The 17,547-nt window shown below is 49.9% G+C and overlaps 1 protein-coding gene across 2 annotated transcripts in view; it reads right to left on the reverse strand.

Moving 5' to 3' along the window:
• Window positions 1–12,873, reverse strand: part of LOC125463037 (E3 ubiquitin-protein ligase Hakai) — a 31,551-nt gene extending 18,678 nt beyond the window's left edge. The window contains exons 1-4 of one of the 2 annotated variants that reach the window (XM_048553663.2): window positions 12,831–12,873; window positions 9,722–9,889; window positions 6,772–6,872; window positions 6,607–6,690 (exon numbers count right to left, since the gene is read on the reverse strand). In XM_048553663.2, the coding sequence (XP_048409620.1) occupies window positions 6,607–6,690; window positions 6,772–6,872; window positions 9,722–9,889; window positions 12,831–12,840 (363 nt within the window). In that variant the 5' untranslated portion in view covers window positions 12,841–12,873. Of the gene's footprint in view, window positions 1–6,606; window positions 6,691–6,771; window positions 6,873–9,721; window positions 9,890–12,624; window positions 12,733–12,830 lie in introns of those variants that run through there. The other variant, XM_048553664.2, reaches the window with a different exon arrangement.
• Between the last annotated feature and the right edge of the window lie 4,674 nt (window positions 12,874–17,547).

Genomic DNA, 17,547 nt, shown 5'->3' on the forward strand with positions numbered 1-17,547 from the left:
AATCCGGGTGATTAAGGTTAGATGAAAAACTAATACTGCAGCGTTTGTGAAGCCTAATCACTTTCTGGGAATCGGAGTCGCTGAGTAGGTTGGAGGTTGCTCTTAGCAGTGAATGATAAAAACTGGAAAAAAGGCAACTTGATTCTGACTGGGGAGAAGCAATCAGGGTGATATCAGAAGAAGCCATGAGATGGCTCGCTGATTAGGAACCAGCTATAGGGACTCTGAGTATCACAGGGTGAGAGACCTATAAACTGTCATTCTTGTGGTTTGTGTTTTGTTAGGAAGAGAGTGGGAAATTCATTTTGCTGAGTAGTAGGTAAAGTAGAGTAATTTGTTCCAAGTTTATCATTTGTGGTTGCCAAGAATCATAATGGGAGGAGAAATTGGCCCCGTACAGTGCTCTTTTTGTGATATGTGGGAAATCTGGGACACTTCCAGTCTCCATGGTGACTGTGTACACAGGAGTGTGTTCAGCCACAACTCCTGATTGATTGCAAGAAGTGGCTGGAGCTACAATGGACTCACTATGGAACATTCGTTAGGCTGAGAACATCATACCTAACATGTTTAGCGACCTGGTCACATCACTACTAAGGGTTTGACAGATAAAAAAGCACTGGGTAACCACTAGCGAAACTGGTAGGCATGGGCAGGCAGTTCAGGAGTCCCCTGTGGCCATCCTCCTCTCAAACTGATATAGTGTGTTGGATACTGTTTTGGGTATGGGGGAGGGGAGTGGGATTGCCTGTCCGGGGAAAGCAGCAACAGCCATGTTTGTGGCACTGCAACTGGCTCTGCTGCACAGTGGGGGAGGAAAAATCTGGGACAGCTTTACTGAGAGGGGACCCAATTCTAAGGGGAACTGAACATAAGCGGTTATACAGCCACAAATGAGACTTGCAAATGATATGTTGTCCCCTAGTACCAGGGTCAGATATGTCTCACAGCAACATTCTGAAGGGAAAGGGTGAATAGCCAACAGTCACTGCAAATGTTGGATACCAATGACACGGACAAAAAAAAATAAGGTCGCATTAGGAATTCAGAGATTAAAGAGGAGGACTGCTAAAGTTGCAATCTCAAGATTACTTCCAGGGGCACATGCTACTGAATATAGAAATAGGATGACAGGTCATATTAATGCATATTAAAAGGGTGGGTGTAGGAGGGAGGGCTTTGGATTTTTGCATCACTGGGACAGTTTCTGTGGTAGGGGGGGCCTGTCCAAGCTGATGGGTTGCACCTGAAATGGAATGGGTCTAATGTCCTTGCTGGGAGGTTTGCTTGTGCTGCCGGGAAGGCTCTAAACTGATTTAGCAGGGGGTGTAGGAAAACAGCTGATGTGAAGTGGGGAACAAGGTACAGCCAGATATAGGAGTGCCATAACAATCCAGCAGGCAGAGAAGACATGGGCATGGTAAGACACCTGGGAGAACTGGAAAGCGAAATTGCATCTGTTTTATTGCAAGAAGCCTGAGGGTAGTGCAGATGATATAGTTGACATAGGCTTCAATGAGGCCTTTGACAAGATTCCACATGGAAGCCTGGTCTGAAAGATAACAGCCCATGAGATCCAAGGCATGTCGGCAAACTGAATCCAAAAGTGGCCTGCAAACAGTTAGTAAAGGCTGATAGTGGAGGGGTTGTATGATTAGAGCCTGTGACCAGCAGCGTACTACAGGGATTGGTGCTGTTTATTGTATACATTAATGACTTGGAAGTGAACGTAAATGGTATAATTAGTAAATTTGCAGATGACATGAAAATTGGTGGTTTTGTATCTTAGGCTATAGTCAGTTGATAAATTGGGCAAAGCATTGGCTAATGCAGTTTATTCCCACTAAGTATGAGATGATGCACTTTGGGACTAGGGGAAAGGTATGCATAATGAATGGTAGATACTGAGGTAGTACTGAGAAATAAGGGGACTTTGGTTTACAAGTCCGCAGTGTTAGTAAAGATAGATAAGGTGTGAATATCTTTTTTAGCTAAACAGAAAACTGGAGTGAGTAAAAAGAAAACAGCATCTAGTCCTGTAGTTTCCAAAAATCACACTGTACCTGTCAAAACTGGTAAAAACCAGTTTACTTCCTCTCTTTTTGTTATGAATATTCTCTGTGGTTTAACACTAAACAAAAGTAACCAAAGGGTGGCATGGTGGCTCAGTGGTTAGCAGCACCAGGGACTCAGGTTCGATTCCAGCCTCAGGCAACTGTCTGTGTGGAGTTTGCACATTCTCTCCATGACTGTGTGGGTTTCCTACAGGTGCTCCAATTTCCACCCACAGCCCAAAGATGTGCAGGCTAGGTGAATTAGCCATGCTAAATTGCCCATTGGGATGTGTAGGTTAGGTGGATTATAGAGGGATGAGTCTGGGAGGGATGAGTCTGGGTGGGATGCTCCGAGGTTCGGTGTGAACTTGTTGGGCCCAAGGGCCTGTTTTCACACTGTAGGAATTCTATTCTTCTAGAACTATTGATACTGGAAATCAGAAGCAAAAGCAGAAATTGTTGGAAAATCTCAGCAGGTCTGGCAGCATCTATGGAGAGAAAGCAGAGTCACCATTTCAGGTTCCGTGACGCTTCTTCAGAAATTATTGTAGCTAGGAAAAGGTGATAGATAGGGTAGGGCTAGGAGTAAATGACAGATGGAGATAGAGCCCAGAGAGAGAGAACAGCAACTGGGCAGATAGCAGAATGGCTATAGGTCACTCTGGGAGAATCAGTCACTGGTAATGGCAACCATTAGTATCTGACAATGGGCTGTTTGTGGTAGCAGCTCACGTGATGACTGAACCCTGGTGTGTGGGTGTTGGGGTAAGGACATGGGAGGAGGTGCTCAGGCCCTAAAATTGTTGAACCCGATACTCAGTCCAGAAGGTTGCAGGGTTCCCAAGCAGTAAATGGGCACTGCAGCAAGCCTGAGATAAAGATGTTGGTCAGGGATCATGGTGGTGCTCATGGTCTGTGCTGGTCAGGGTACAAGCCCAACCTCCTCATAAGAAAATCCCTCTAAACGTTGAATTACCCTACTATATCTTCTTCAGACTGTTGTCAATGCCAGCTTATCCTTCCTTAGATAAGAAGGCCAAAATTATTTACAGAAATGCAGGTGCACTTTAACTAGTGTCTTCTATAGTTTAGCAATTTTTCACTATCATTATATCTCAATTCTAATATATTATAGTCACTGTTCCCTGTAATAGTTAGAACATCACACCCATTAACCTCTATTTGTGCCATTAATTCATTTATTTGGTTTTGAATACTGAGCACAGTCAATTCAATTATTTTGTTCTGAACACTATGCACATTTAAGTGCTATTAATTTTGCCTTTTTACTATTTCTCTCTGCTTTTTTACCCTATTTGCTTCTGTTTTCTAAAGATTATATGCTCTACCTCTTCAAGTCCCATTCTAGGTATGAATGCCAAAATAGCCACCCTGTAATGCGTCCATATCTTCTGACCTGTGTATCCCCTTTCCTGAGCATTCCCCTAGATAGCCTTAGATATCCAATTTGCCACTTCAAATGAAACCCACTGACTCCCTTCTATCCCAATACTGGCACTAGCGTTCATGGACTGGTCAGGTGTCAGTCAGCTCACCATATTCATCAGATGGTTAAAACTACGCGCAAACGGTGGGAAGAGTCCTGTAACAATTTACCAGAGATGCACTGGTATTGAAGGACAGGAATAAAGATGAACAATTGTGCTACGCATGTCACAACAACCCTACCAAAGAATATTTTCAGCAGCAGCGGCTCATCACAACAGAAACCAGTTGTGATTGAGTAACTAGATAAAAACCAATACGGTTTCACTTTCTTGAATGGAAATGGAGTTAGACTTAAGAACATAAGAAACAAGAGCAGATGGCTATTCAGCTCCTCAAGCTTACTCTACCTTTCAACAAAATCATGGTTGATCTTCTATCTCAACACCATCATTTTGCACTATCCCAAGGATTGCGGCTGTTAATCTGGTCCAAACAGGGAGCCTTGGCTACTAGGGACACCAAAGGTTCTGTTCACAAAGGTTCTGAGAGCTGGCTCTAAGGAATGGCAACTGTATCTTTCTGTCAATAAGGTTACCAAAACTACACACAAGGCTACACCATTTTGATGTTAATTCTGAAAGCTCAGCAACTTGAAGCACTGACTCAGTTTTTCTCAGCACAGGTACTGCAGAACCTCAACATTTGCAGCATTTTTTAACTTTATATCAGATTCTCAGCACCTGCAGTATTTTACTTGCCTTTTGTTTAATTTTACTCCCTCAAACAAAATTAATGTTAAGAATTGTTTTCTATTGTAGGATTTTTCCAGTTCTGGCAGGGAACTGTGTCTTGAGAGTCTTAATGTCCATCTGAATCAATAGAAAGCAGCAAATTGTCTCCTCCCAATTGAAAACAATGGACCGGCAATGCTAAAATGTGTTGAACGATACTCATCTACATGGATTTAAGACAGCACTTGACAAAGTATCTCAAAAAAGACTGGTTAAAAACATGGAGGCTCATGGAAGAGAAGAATTAGTGTCTGCATAGATAAAGAAAAAGTTTTAAGATTAGAAAACAGCAGGTTGTGTACTCCAGTGTTCATTGTCAGAGGTCTACAGCTCTGAAAGAGCTAATCAAATCTGTGGTAATTAAAATCAACCTCTTTTTTAAGCACTTAGTTTTGATTTGGTAGACATTTACACACATATAAAGGTAATCTTCCTTCCCAATTAAAATCCCCATTACATAAATTAAAAATTAAACAGGTAAAATTTGATACATCTTAGAGGGAAATTTTATTGGCAATTTAAAATTACTTTTAAAATTCATTTCATGTACTATCTTTGTACAGACTTGTTTTAATTTTCAATCATGTTTTCTGTGGCTGTTTTGTTAGACTATATGTTGGCTTTAACTTGCTTTCCCTCCTGTTTATAGATGTCATCAGGCTCAACTCCTCTGTGTCTGCCACCTTCAGTCATTTTATCCAGGGTCAGTTTTGATCCTGCATGCTTACCTTCTGCGACTGGTATACAAGGACACCCAGGTCCTGCTGCACACTTCCCCTCTCCCAATTTATAGCCATTAAGGTACTATTCTGCCTTCTTGTTTTTGCTTCCAAAGTGAATAACCTCACATTTGTCCAAATTATACTGTATCTACCATTGATTTACCTACTCACCCAACCTGTCCAGATCATGCTGAAGGATCTCTGTATCCTCATCACAGTGCAACCTCCCACCCAATTTGGTATCATCTGCAAACTTGGAGATGTTATATTTTGTTCTCTCATCCAAATCAGTAATATGTATTGTGAATAGCTGGGGTCCCAGCACCGATGCCTGTGGCACTCCACTAATTACTGCTTGCCGATTTGAAAAGGACCCATGAGTTCCTATTTTTTGTTTCCTCTCTCCTCAGTTTCCTATCCATCTCCCCCACTCCCAGGTGCTTTAATCTTGCACATTAATCGCTCACGTGGGACTTTGTCAAATGCTTTCTCAAAGTCCAAATACACCACATCGAATGGCTCCCCTTTGTCAACTCTACTAGTTACATAGAATTCCAACAGATTTGTTCTTCATAAATCCATGCTATGTCTGTCTGATTCTGCCACTGCTTTCTAAATGCTCTGCTACAAATTCCTTGACAATGAATTCGAGAATTTTCCCTACTGTCATGCCGCCCAGGCCAAGATGTCCTTCTCTAAAGCACATTAGTGAACCAAATAGATGTTTACAACAATTGAAAACTGCATCATCACCAGTGACCCAACTTTTAATTTTACAAATTTGTCGTATTCAAATTTCACTATTTCTCATAGTGGAATTTGAAGCCATGTTGCTAGAATATTAATTTGGGGTTCTGGATTACTAATCCAGTGACATGACTACTGTCTAACACTTACCTACATTGCAGGTGTAGCAGTGAGGATGATAGCAACTGACATTTTTAGGACACTGATAGGCTAAAAGAATGGGCAAATAAATGACAGATGGCTTTCAATAGAGAAGTGTAACGTGATGCATTTTGGCAGAAGACAGAGAAGGGGAAATGGCAGGGTGTTTGAGCAGTACAGTTTGCTGGATGGCTGGTTTGTGATGCAGTGACATCATTAGCACACATTTAATTCCTGCGTTTCTGAGGTCACTGTGAAAACCCCACTTTCTCAATATTGTTCAAGGCATGGAGACTGTCAGGTTAAACTCATCCGCAGCAATCTCTCCCTCTGATAAGATAGCAGATTATGTCCTCTAGACTCTAAACTAGCCCTAACTCTCACCTAACTCTATTGCAGAAGGCAATTTGAATTTCAGACAATTACAAAATACTAACAAGTGCACAAGATTAACTCATTGTTAAATTAAATTGTTTAAGTGTTCGCCTATAAACAAGATTATTTGCAGGGAAACTAATGGATGATGAAATCTGCCAGAGTAAAATTTAAAAAAATCAGAGTTCACACACATTTCAACACATTTGTAATCTCAATCAACAGTTTTCATATAACTTGTTAAATGCAAAATATGAAAGAAAACTGAAAAGAAAATCATGGTTTTCTTATCTGAAAATCTACTGCAATATTCAGGATGCCACTCACCATGCGTCCATATATCTTAATTGGTAATCCACATTTATCACAGAAATGAATGGGAGTGTCATCTTTCTCTCCAAGCAAATTTATCTGTAAAGCATGTTTAAACATCATGATTTATGACATTATTTCAATATTTACACGTACAGTTATTTTTTTTTTAAAAGTTACCTTAAAATCCCAGAAAAACTGCACAGGAAGTCGATGCTGGCTTCCAAACACCTCTCCAGCTTTGCATTCATAGTTCTCATCATCGTCATAGTCAAATCCTTCTACATGATATCAAAAGCAAAAGTTTCCCATGAGAACAATGACTCCATTATTTAAAAGTAACAAAGTTTGGATTAACTAAGTAATAAAAACATAAGAAATAGCAGCAGGAGTAAATCATTCTATTTGGAATGTAGGCCAGTTATAATACAAAGAATGCAGCAGCATAGCATTTAGAAATACATACACTCACGCAGTCAGCATAGGTTCATGAAGTGGAAATCATGCCTGATAAATTTACCAGAGTTCTTTGCGGTGGTAGTAGGAAATAAGGGGGACAGAGTGAAAGGGAAAGCAATCGATGCAACATATTTGAATTTTCAAAGGCATTTGATAATGTACCAGACATTAAGATTACATTTGAAAATGTACAACACACACACATTATCTAACAGAAGAGCCCATGGTATCGGGGGTTGTCTTTTAATATGGATAGAGGCCTGGCTAACTAATGGGGGACAGTGTTGGGATAAGGGGGACACTTCAGGATAGCAACCTGTAACTAGTAGAGTGTGACACGGATCAGTGCTTGGTGCCACAATTACTTAGATTATATAATAATGATTTGGATGAGAAAAGTGCATCTTCAATACTCTCAAGTTTATAGAAAAAACAAAAATAGGGAAGGCAACTGGTTAGGATGACACAAAGTCATATTCCTACTGAGGGATATAGACAGACAGGTTAAGCAAAGCCAAGAGAGGTGAAGCCAGAGACAGAGAGAGTGGCCAGAGAGCAGGGTGGTGCATTGAAGTTGCAGGCAACAGGTAGCTTAGGGTCTTTTCTGCGAGCAGAACATAGATGTTCTGCAAAGCAGTCGCCAAGTCTACACTTCGTTTCCCCAATGTAGAGGAGACCACACTGTGAGCAGCGAATGCCGTAGACTAGATTCTTGGAAGTGCAGGTGGTGTTGCTTCACCTGGAAAGTATGCTTGGGCCCTTGGATAGTGGGGAGGTAAACCGGCAGGTGTTGCATCTTCGCCAGTTACACGGGAAGGTGCCATAGGGCTGCGGGGAGGTGTTGGGGGTGAAGGAAGTGTGGACCAGGGTGTCCCAGAGGGAATGGTCCCTGTGGAAGGCAGACAAGGGAGGGGAGGGGTATATGTGTCTGGTGGTGGCATCTTGCTGGAGATGCTGGAAATGGCGTCTGATGATCTTCCGGACGTGGATGCTGGTGGAATGGTAGGTGAGGATAAGGGGAACTCTATCGCTGTTGCGGGAGTGAAGAGAAGGACTGAGGGCAGAAGTGCGGGAGGTGGGTCAAACCTGAATGAGGGCCCTGTCGGAGGCTCCCTTGTCGAAGCTGGCGTCATCGGAGGAACTGAGGGAATGGGATGGAGTCTTTACATAAAATAGGGTGTGAGGATGTATAGTCCAGGTAGCTGTGGGTGGGTTTGTAATGGAGATTAGTGGCCAGAAATGGAAACAGAAATGTCGAGGAAGGGAAGGGAGGAGCCAGAGATAGACCAGGTGAAAGTGAGGGCAAGGTGGAAATTGGAGGCGAAATTGATAAAGTTTTCCAATGCTAGACGAGAGGGGGAAGCAGCACCGATGATATCATTGATGTATCAGAGAAAGAGTTGTGGGTGGGTGCCAGAATAGGACTGGAACAAGGAATGTTCCACGTACCCCAGGAAGAGACAGGCATAACTAAGGCCCATGCGGTTACCCATAGCAACCCACCTTATCAGAAGAAAAGGACAGGAGTTGAAAGAGAAGTTGTTGAGGGTGGGGACAAGCTCAACCAAGCAGAGGAGGGTGGTGGCGGGTGGGGATAGTTCAGGTCTTTGCTCCAGGAAGAAGCCGAAAGCCCGAAGACCCTCTTGGTGGGGAATGGATGCGTGAAGGGATTACACATCCATGGTGAAGAGGAGGTGGCTGCAGTAAACTGGAAGCTTTGAAACCGGCATAAGGCGTCAGATGAATCATGGGTGTATGTGGGTAAGGATTGGATGACGGGGCAAAGACTGAGTCAAGGTAGGAAGAGATGAGTTCTGTGGAGCATTAGCTTATAAGAACACAAACACTGGTTTGGCCTCAACTGGAGCCTTCAGGTTTTTGCAGGGTACTGCACTTCAGGAATGTGTTTGAAAGCTTCAAAATACACAGATAGATTGATGAAAATGAGAACACTGAGAAGATGTTTGACAAAGATGTTAAAATTCTCAAAAGGCTGATGCCAAGTAGGGCAGCACTGTGGCTCAGTAGTTAGCACTTCTGCCTCACAGTGCGAGGGACCCGAGTTCAATTCCACACTCGGGCAATTGCCAGTATGGAAGCTTGCACTTTCACCCCGTGTATGTCTGCATTTTCACCGGGTACTCCAGATCCCTCTTCAGTCCATAGCTGTACAGATTAGGGGGATTTGCCAAGCTATAATGTGTCTAGTGTCGATGGATGTGTAAACTAGGTGGATTAGCTATGGGCTACAGGGATAGGGTAGGATGCAGAGTCTAGATGCTCCTGCTGGACGATCAGTCTTTGCTCAACGGGCCGAATGGCCTGCTTCCACACTGTAGGGATTCCACAAAGTAGATGGACAGAAATTACTCTCAATGGTGAAATGATTCAAACAACAGAAAATACACATTTAAAGTGCATAGAGAAAGAACAAGGCTAAGACAGCATATTTTTAAAACACAGTGCGTGGTTAGGATCTAGAATCCACTACAATAACAGATTTTGGAGGCAGATTCAAGCAGCTGAAAAGTTTGCAGAGTTACAAGGAGGCGGCAGGGGTCAGTGCGTTATTCTGCTGTAATCATTCTGTAATTCTCCCCAAGCAAGTGCGCCTAACAAAATCCACACCACTTTTTAACCTGATTTTGTAATGAAGCTATCATCCTGTCACCTTCATCTGCAGTGAGAGACTTTGCAGAGTTTCTGCTCATATTCCTCTGAACACGGGATGAGATTCTATTTCGGTTAGACTGTTTAGAGATTAACTTGATGGGGATACGTCTTCGAACATCAATGCCACTCAGACATCCAGAACCATCTGTGCCTTGCAGATCTTTATCTTTTGAAAATAAAACAAAAAACGTCTTAAATACATGACTTTCTGCTTATGCGCAATACTGGCGGCTGGAGGTGGGGGAGTGCAAAGGGGGGAGGAAAGAATGGGTAGGGTAGGGTATGGGAGGGGTCTGGGGGAAAGGGTGCAGGGGAGAAAGTGGGATAAGAGGGCATCGTGGAAGAGGGAGAGGGCTATACAAGGGTGAGGGAAGAGGAGTCGGGGGGGGATCAGGGTGGGGTCGGGGGGGATCAGGGTGGGGATCAGCGGGTGGGAAGGAGATCGGGGGAGATGAGGGAGTGGGGGGGGGGAGATGAGGGAGTGGGGGGGGGAGATGAGGGAGTGGGGGGGGAGATGAGGGAGTGGGGGGGGAGATGAGGGAGTGGGGGGGGAGATGAGGGAGTGGGGGGGGGAGATGAGGGAGTGGGGGGGGGAGATGAGGGAGTGGGGGGGGGAGATGAGGGAGTGGGGGGGGGGAGATGAGGGAGTGGGGGGGGGGAGATGAGGGAGTGGGGGGGGGGAGATGAGGGAGTGGGGGGGGGAGATGAGGGAGTGGGGGGGGAGAGGAGGGAGTGGGGGGGGAGAGGAGGGAGTGGGGGGGGAGAGGAGGGAGTGGGGGGGGAGAGGAGGGAGTGGGGGGGGAGAGGAGGGAGTGGGGGGGGAGAGGAGGGAGTGGGGGGGGGAGAGGAGGGAGTGGGGGGGGAGAGGAGGGAGTGGGGGGGGAGAGGAGGGAGTGGGGGGGAGAGGAGGGAGTGGGGGGGGAGAGGAGGGAGTGGGGGGGGAGAGGAGGGAGTGGGGGGGGAGATGAGGGAGTGGGGGGGGGAGATGAGGGAGTGGGGGGGGGAGATGAGGGAGTGGGGGGGAGAGGAGGGAGTGGGGGGGAGAGGAGGGAGTGGGGGGGAGAGGAGGGAGTGGGGGGGGGAGAGGAGGGAGTGGGGGGGGGGGAGATGAGGGAGTGGGGGGGGGGAGATGAGGGAGTGGGGGGGGGGAGATGAGGGAGTGGGGGGGGGGAGATGAGGGAGTGGGGGGGGGGAGATGAGGGAGTGGGGGGGGGGAGATGAGGGAGTGGGGGGGGAGATGAGGGAGTGGGGGGGGGAGATGAGGGAGTGGGGGGGGGAGATGAGGGAGTGGGGGGGGAGATGAGGGAGTGGGGGGGGGAGATGAGGGGGAGGGAGGGAGATGAGGGGGGGGGGGGAGATGAGGGGGAGGGGGGGGAGATGAGGGGGAGGGGGGGGGAGATGAGGGGGAGGGGGGGAGATGAGGGGGAGGGGGGTGAGATGAGGGGTAGGGGGGGTGAGATGAGGGGTAGGGGGGGTGAGATGAGGGGTAGGGGGGGTGAGATGAGGGGGAGGGGGGGTGAGATGAGGGGGAGGGGGGGTGAGATGAGGGGGAGGGGGGGTGAGATGAGGGGTAGGGGGGGTGAGATGAGGGGTAGGGGGGGTGAGATGAGGGGTAGGGGGGGTGAGATGAGGGGTAGGGGGGGTGAGATGAGGGGTAGGGGGGGTGAGATGAGGGGGAGGGGGGGTGAGATGAGGGGGAGGGGGGGTGAGATGAGGGGGAGGGGGGGTGAGATGAGGGGGAGGGGGGGTGAGATGAGGGGGAGGGGGGGTGAGATGAGGGGGAGGGGGGGTGAGATGAGGGGGAGGGGGGGTGAGATGAGGGGGGGGTGAGATGAGGGGGGGGTGAGATGAGGGGGAGGGGGGGTGAGGGGGAGGGGGAGGTGAGATGAGGGGGAGGGGGGGTGAGATGAGGGGGAGGGGGGGTGAGATGAGGGGGAGGGGGGGTGAGATGAGGGGGAGGGGGGGTGAGATGAGGGGGAGGGGGGGTGAGATGAGGGGGAGGGGGGGTGAGATGAGGGGGAGGGGGAGTGAGATGAGGGGGAGGGGGGGTGAGATGAGGGGGAGGGGGGGTGAGATGAGGGGGAGGGGGGGTGAGATGAGGGGGAGGGGGGGTGAGATGAGGGGGAGGGGGGGTGAGATGAGGGGGAGGGGGGGTGAGATGAGGGGGAGGGGGGGTGAGGAGGGGGAGGGGGGTAGGTGAGGAGGGGGAGGGGGGTGAGATGAGGGAGTGGGGGGAGATGAGGGAGTGGGGGGAGATGAGGGAGTGGGGGGAGGTGAGGGAGTGGGGGGAGGTGAGGGAGTGGGGGGAGGTGAGGGAGTGGGGGGAGGTGAGGGAGTGGGGGGAGGTGAGGGAGTGGGGGGGGAGGTGAGGGAGTGGGGGGGGAGGTGAGGGAGTGGGGGGGGAGGTGAGGGAGTGGGGGGGGAGGTGAGGGAGTGGGGGGGGGAGGTGAGGGAGGGGGGGGGAGGTGAGGGAGTGGGGGGGGGAGGTGAGGGAGTGGGGGGGGGAGGTGAGGGAGTGGGGGGGGGGAGGTGAGGGAGTGGGGGGGGGAGGTGAGGGAGTGGGGGGGGGAGGTGAGGGAGTGGGGGGGGGAGGTGAGGGAGTGGGGGGGGGAGGTGAGGGAGTGGGGGGGGGAGGTGAGGGAGTGGGGGGGGGAGGTGAGGGAGTTGGGGGGGGGAGGTGAGGGAGTGGGGGGGGAGGTGAGGGAGTGGGGGGGGAGGTGAGGGAGTGGGGGGGGGAGGTGAGGGGGGAAGATGAAGGAGTGCGGGGGGGGTGGGATGAGAGTAGGCGATGATCAGGGTGTCGGAGCAAGATCAGGGCGATGGGGATAATCAAGGTGTAGAGAGTGCATGGGAGGAAGGAGGGGAGTGGTGATCACAGCGACAGGCGGTCCGGCACTTTACCGCGGGGACTCCGGGCGGTTTAGGCCGCTCTCGAGTAATCGTCAAGCCGCCTCAGTCCCGCTCCAGCCGGAGGTTACTCACAGTCGGGCGCGTTGACAGACTCGCCTCCCGCAGCAACCGGAGAGAACGCACGGGGCCCAAACCCGGCGCGAAGAAGAAAGGAAAAGCGAGAGAGGAAGGGAAAGCGGGAGAAAAACGTCCATTACCCTGATCCATGGTGAGAGGAGCATTGTGGGATTGGGGGCGTGGTGAGGGTCACCGGGGCAACAAGAGACGGGACGGGGCGGGGAGAACCGCAGCAATACACACGAGGGGGGGGGAGGAGGGGGGGGGAGGGGGGGGGAGGAGGGGAGGAGGGGGGGGGAGGGGGGGGGAGGAGGGGGGGGGGGGAGGGAGGGGGAGGAGGGGGGGGGGGGAGGGGGGGGGAGGAGGGGGGGGGGGGAGGGGGGGGGAGGAGGGGGGGGGGGAGGGGGGGGGGGGAGGGGGAGGGGGAGGGGGAGGGGGGGGGGGGGGGGAGGGGGGGGGGGGGAGGGGGAGGGGGAGGGGGGGGGGGGGAGGGGGAGGGGGAGGGGGGGGGGAGGGGGAGGGGGGGGGGGGGAGGGGGGGGGGGGGGGGGAGGGGGGGGGGAGGGGGAGGGGGAGGGGGGGGAGGGGGAGGGGGGGGAGGGGGAGGGGGAGGGGGGGGGGGGAGACAAGAGAGGGAGGGAGAGGTGGAGTGCGAGAGTGCGACAGAAGAAATAGAGAGAGAGGTGGAGTGAGAGAGCGCGAGAGGAGACATAAAGAGAGAGGTGCAGTGAGACGGTGCAAGAGAGGAGACATAGAGAGAGATGGAGTGAGAGAGTGCAAGAGAGGAGAAATAGAGAGAGAGGTGGAGTGAAAGAGTGCAAGAGAGGAGAAATAGATAGAGAGAGAGGTGGCGTGAGAGATGCAAGAGAGGAGAAATAGAGGAAGATGGAGTGAGAGAGTGCAAGAGAGGAGAAGTTGAGAGAGAGAGGTGGAGTGAGAGAGTGCAAGAGGGGAGAAATAGAGAGAGAGAGGTGGAGTGAGAGAGTGCAAGAGAGGAGAAATAGACAGAGAGGGGTGGAGTGAGAGAGTGCAAGAGAGGTGTAATAGAGAGCGAGAGAGAGATGGAGTGAGGGAGTGCAAGAGAGGAGAAATAGAGAGAGAGAGAGGTGGAGTGAGAGAGTGCAAGAGAGGTGTAATAGAGAGAGAGAGGTGGAGTGAGAGAGTGCTAGAGATTAGAAATAGAGAGGTGGAGTGAGAGAGTGCAATAGAGGAGAAATACACGGGGAGAGGTGGAGTGAGAGATGCAAGAGAGGAGAAATAGAGAGAGAGAGGTTGAGTGAGAGAGTGCAAGAGAGGAGAAATAGAGAGAGTGAGAGGTGGAGTGAGAGAGTGCAAGTGAGGAGAAGTGGAGAGACAGAGAGGTGGAGTGAGAGAGTGCAAGAGAGGAGAAATAGAGATGGAGTGAGCGAGTGCAAGAGAGGAGAAATGGAGGGAGAGAGAGAGAGAGGTGGAGTGAGAGAGCGCGAGAGAGGAGAAATAGAGAGAGATGGAGTGAGAGAGTGCAAGAGAGGAGAAGTCGAGAGAGAGGTGGAGTGAAAGAGTGCAAGAGAGGAGAAATAGACGGGGAGAGGTGGAGTGAGAGATGTAAGAGAGGAGAAATAGAAAGAGAGACGTGGAGTGAGCGAGTGCAGGTGAGGAGAAATAGCGAGAGAGAGGTGGAGTGAGAGAGTGCAAGTGAGGAGAAATAGAGAGAGAGGGAGGTGGAGTGAGACATGCAAGAGAGAAGAAATATAAAGAGGTGGAGTGAGAGAGTGCAAGAGAGGAGAAGTGGAGAGACAGAGAGTGCAAGAGAGGAGAAATAGAGGGGGAGAGGTGGAGTGAGAGAGTGCAAGAGATGAGAAATAGAGAGAGAGGGGTGGAGTGAGAGAGTGGAAGAGAGGAGAAATGGACAGAGAGTGAGGTGGAGTGAGAGAGTGCGAGAGAGGAGAAATAGAGAGAGTGAGAGAGCTGGAGTGAGAGAGTGCAAGAGAGGAGAAGTAGAGAGAGGTGGAGTGAGAGAGTGCAAGAGAGGAGAAATAGAGGCTGAGAGCTCGAGTGAGAGAGTGCAAGCGAAGAGAAATAGAGAGAGAGAGGTGGAGTGAGAGATGCAAGAGAGGAGAAATAGAGAGAGAGGTGGAGTGAGAGAGCGCAAGAGAGGAGAAATAGAGAGAGAGAGAGGTGGAGTGAGGGAGTGCAAGAGAGGAGCAATAGAGAGAGAGAGGGACGTGGAGTGAGACATGCAAGAGAGAAGAAATAGAGAGAGGTGGTGTGAGAGAGTGCAAGAGAGGAGAAATAGAGAGAGAGAGAGAGAGAGAGAGAGCTGGAGTGAGAGAGTGCAAGAGAGGAGAAGTAGAGAGAGAGAGGTCGAGTGAGAGATGCAAGAGAGGAGAAATAGAGAGAGAGAGGTCGAGTGAGAGATGCAAGAGAGGAGAAATAGAGAGAGAGAGAGAGAGAGAGGTGGACTGTGAGAGTGCGTGAGGAGAAATAGAGAGAGAGAGAGAAGTGGAGTGAGAGAGTGCGAGAGAGGAGAAATAGAGCGAGAGAGAGAGATGGAGTGAGAGAGTGCAAGAGAGAAGAAATAGAGGTGGAGAGAGGTGGAGTTAGAGATGCAAGAGAGGAGAAATAGAGAGAGTGAGAGGTGGAGTGAGAGAATGCAAGTGAGGAGAAGTGGAGAGACAGAGAGGTGGAGTGAGCGAGTGCAAGAGAGGAGAAATGGAGGGAGAGAGAGAGCGAGATGGAGTGAGAGAGTGCAAGAGAGGAGAAATAGAGAGAGAGAGGTGGAGTGAGAGAGCGCGAGAGAGGAGAAATAGAGAGAGATGGAGTGAGAGAGTGCAAGTGAGGAGAAATAGAGAGAGAGGGAGGTGGAGTGAGACATGCAAGAGAGAAGAAATATAAAGAGGTGGAGTGAGAGAGTGCAAGAGAGGAGAAGTGGAGAGACAGAGTGCAAGAGAGGAGAAATAGAGGGGGAGAGGTGGAGTGAGAGAGTGCAAGAGAGGAGAAGTGGAGAGACAGAGAGAGTGCAAGAGAGGAGAAATAGAGGGGGAGAGGTGGAGTGAGAGAGTGCAAGAGAGGAGAAATAGAGAGAGATGGAGTGACCGAGTGCAAGAGAGCAGAAATAGAGAGAGAGAGAGGTGGAGTGAGAGAGTGCAAGAGAGAAGAAATAGAGGGGGAGAGAGGTGGAGTGAGAGATGCAAGAGAGGAGAAATAGAGAGAGAGGGATGGAGTGAGAGAGTGCAGGAGAGAAGAAATAGAGGGGGAGAGAGGTGGAGTGAGAGATGCAAGAGAGGAGAAATAGAGGGGGAGAGGTGGAGTGAGAGAGTGCAAGAGAGGAGAAATAGAGAGAGATGGAGTGAGAGAGTGCAAGAGAGAAGAAATAGAGAGAGAGAGAGAGAGAGGTGGCGTGAGAGATGCAAGAGAGGAGAAATAGAGAAAGATGGAGTGAGAGAGTGCAAGAGAGGAGAAGTTGAGAGAGAGAGGTGGAGTGAGAGAGTGCAAGAGGGGAGAAATAGAGAGAGAGAGGTGGAGTGAGAGAGTGCAAGAGAGGAGAAATAGACAGAGAGGGGTGGAGTGAGAGAGTGCAAGAGAGGTGTAATAGAGAGCGAGAGAGAGATGGAGTGAGGGAGTGCAAGAGAGGAGAAATAGAGAGAGAGAGAGGTGGAGTGAGAGAGTGCAAGAGAGGTGTAATAGAGAGAGAGAGGTGGAGTGAGAGAGTGCTAGAGATTAGAAATAGAGAGGTGGAGTGAGAGAGTGCAATAGAGGAGAAATACACGGGGAGAGGTGGAGTGAGAGATGCAAGAGAGGAGAAATAGAGAGAGAGAGGTTGAGTGAGAGAGTGCAAGAGAGGAGAAATAGAGAGAGAGAGAGGTGGCGTGAGAGATGCAAGAGAGGAGAAATAGAGAGAGAGAGAGAGAGAGGTGGAGTGAGAGAGTGCAAGAGAGGAGAAGTGGAGAGAGAGAGAGATTGAGTGAGAGAGTGCGAGTGAGGAGAAATAGAGAGAGAGAGAGATGGAGTGAGAGCGCAAGAGAGGAAAAATAGAGAGAGGTGGAGTGAGAGAGTGCAGGAGAGGAGAAATAGAGACAGAGAGAGAGGTGGAGTGAGAGAGTGCAAGAGAGGAGAAATAGAGAGTGAGGTGGAGTGAGAGTATGCAAGAGAGGAGAAATAGAGAGAGAGGGGTGGAGTGAGAGAGTGCGAGAGAGGAGAAATACACGGGGAGAGGTGGAGTGAGAGATGCAAGGGAGGAGAAATACAGAGAGAGGGAGAGAGAGAGGTGGAGTGAGAGATGCAAGAGAGGAGAAACAGAGAGTGATGGTGTGATAGAATGCAAGAGAGGAGAAATAGAGAGAGAGAGAGAGGTGGTGTGAGAGAGTGCAAGAGAGGAGAAATAGAGAGAGAGAGGGGTGGAGTGAGGGAGTGCAAGAGAGGAGCAATAGAGAGAGAGGGACGTGGAGTGAGACATGCAAGAGAGAAGAAATAGAGAGAGGTGGTGTGAGAGAGTGCAAGAGAGGAGAAATAGAGGTGGTGTGAGAGAGTGCAAGAGAGGAGAAATAGAGAGAGAGAGGTCGAGTGAGAGATGCAAGAGAGGAGAAATAGAGAGAGAGGTGGAGTTAGAGAGTACGAGAGAGGGGAAATAGAGCGAGAGAGAGAGAAAGATGGAGTGAGAGAGTGCAAGAGAGAAGAAATAGACGTGGAGAGAGGTGGAGTTAGAGATGCAAGAGAGGAGAAATAGAGAGAGTGAGAGGTGGAGTGAGAGAGTGCAAGTGAGGAGAAGTGGAGAGACAGAGAGGTGGAGTGAGAGAGTGCAAGAGAGGAGAAATAGAGATGGAGTGAGCGAGTGCAAGAGAGGAGAAATGGAGGGAGAGAGAGAGAGAGGTGGAGTGAG

Source organism: Stegostoma tigrinum, chromosome 25 (assembly GCF_030684315.1).
Source record: "Stegostoma tigrinum isolate sSteTig4 chromosome 25, sSteTig4.hap1, whole genome shotgun sequence".
Lineage (NCBI taxonomy): Eukaryota > Metazoa > Chordata > Chondrichthyes > Orectolobiformes > Stegostomatidae > Stegostoma > Stegostoma tigrinum.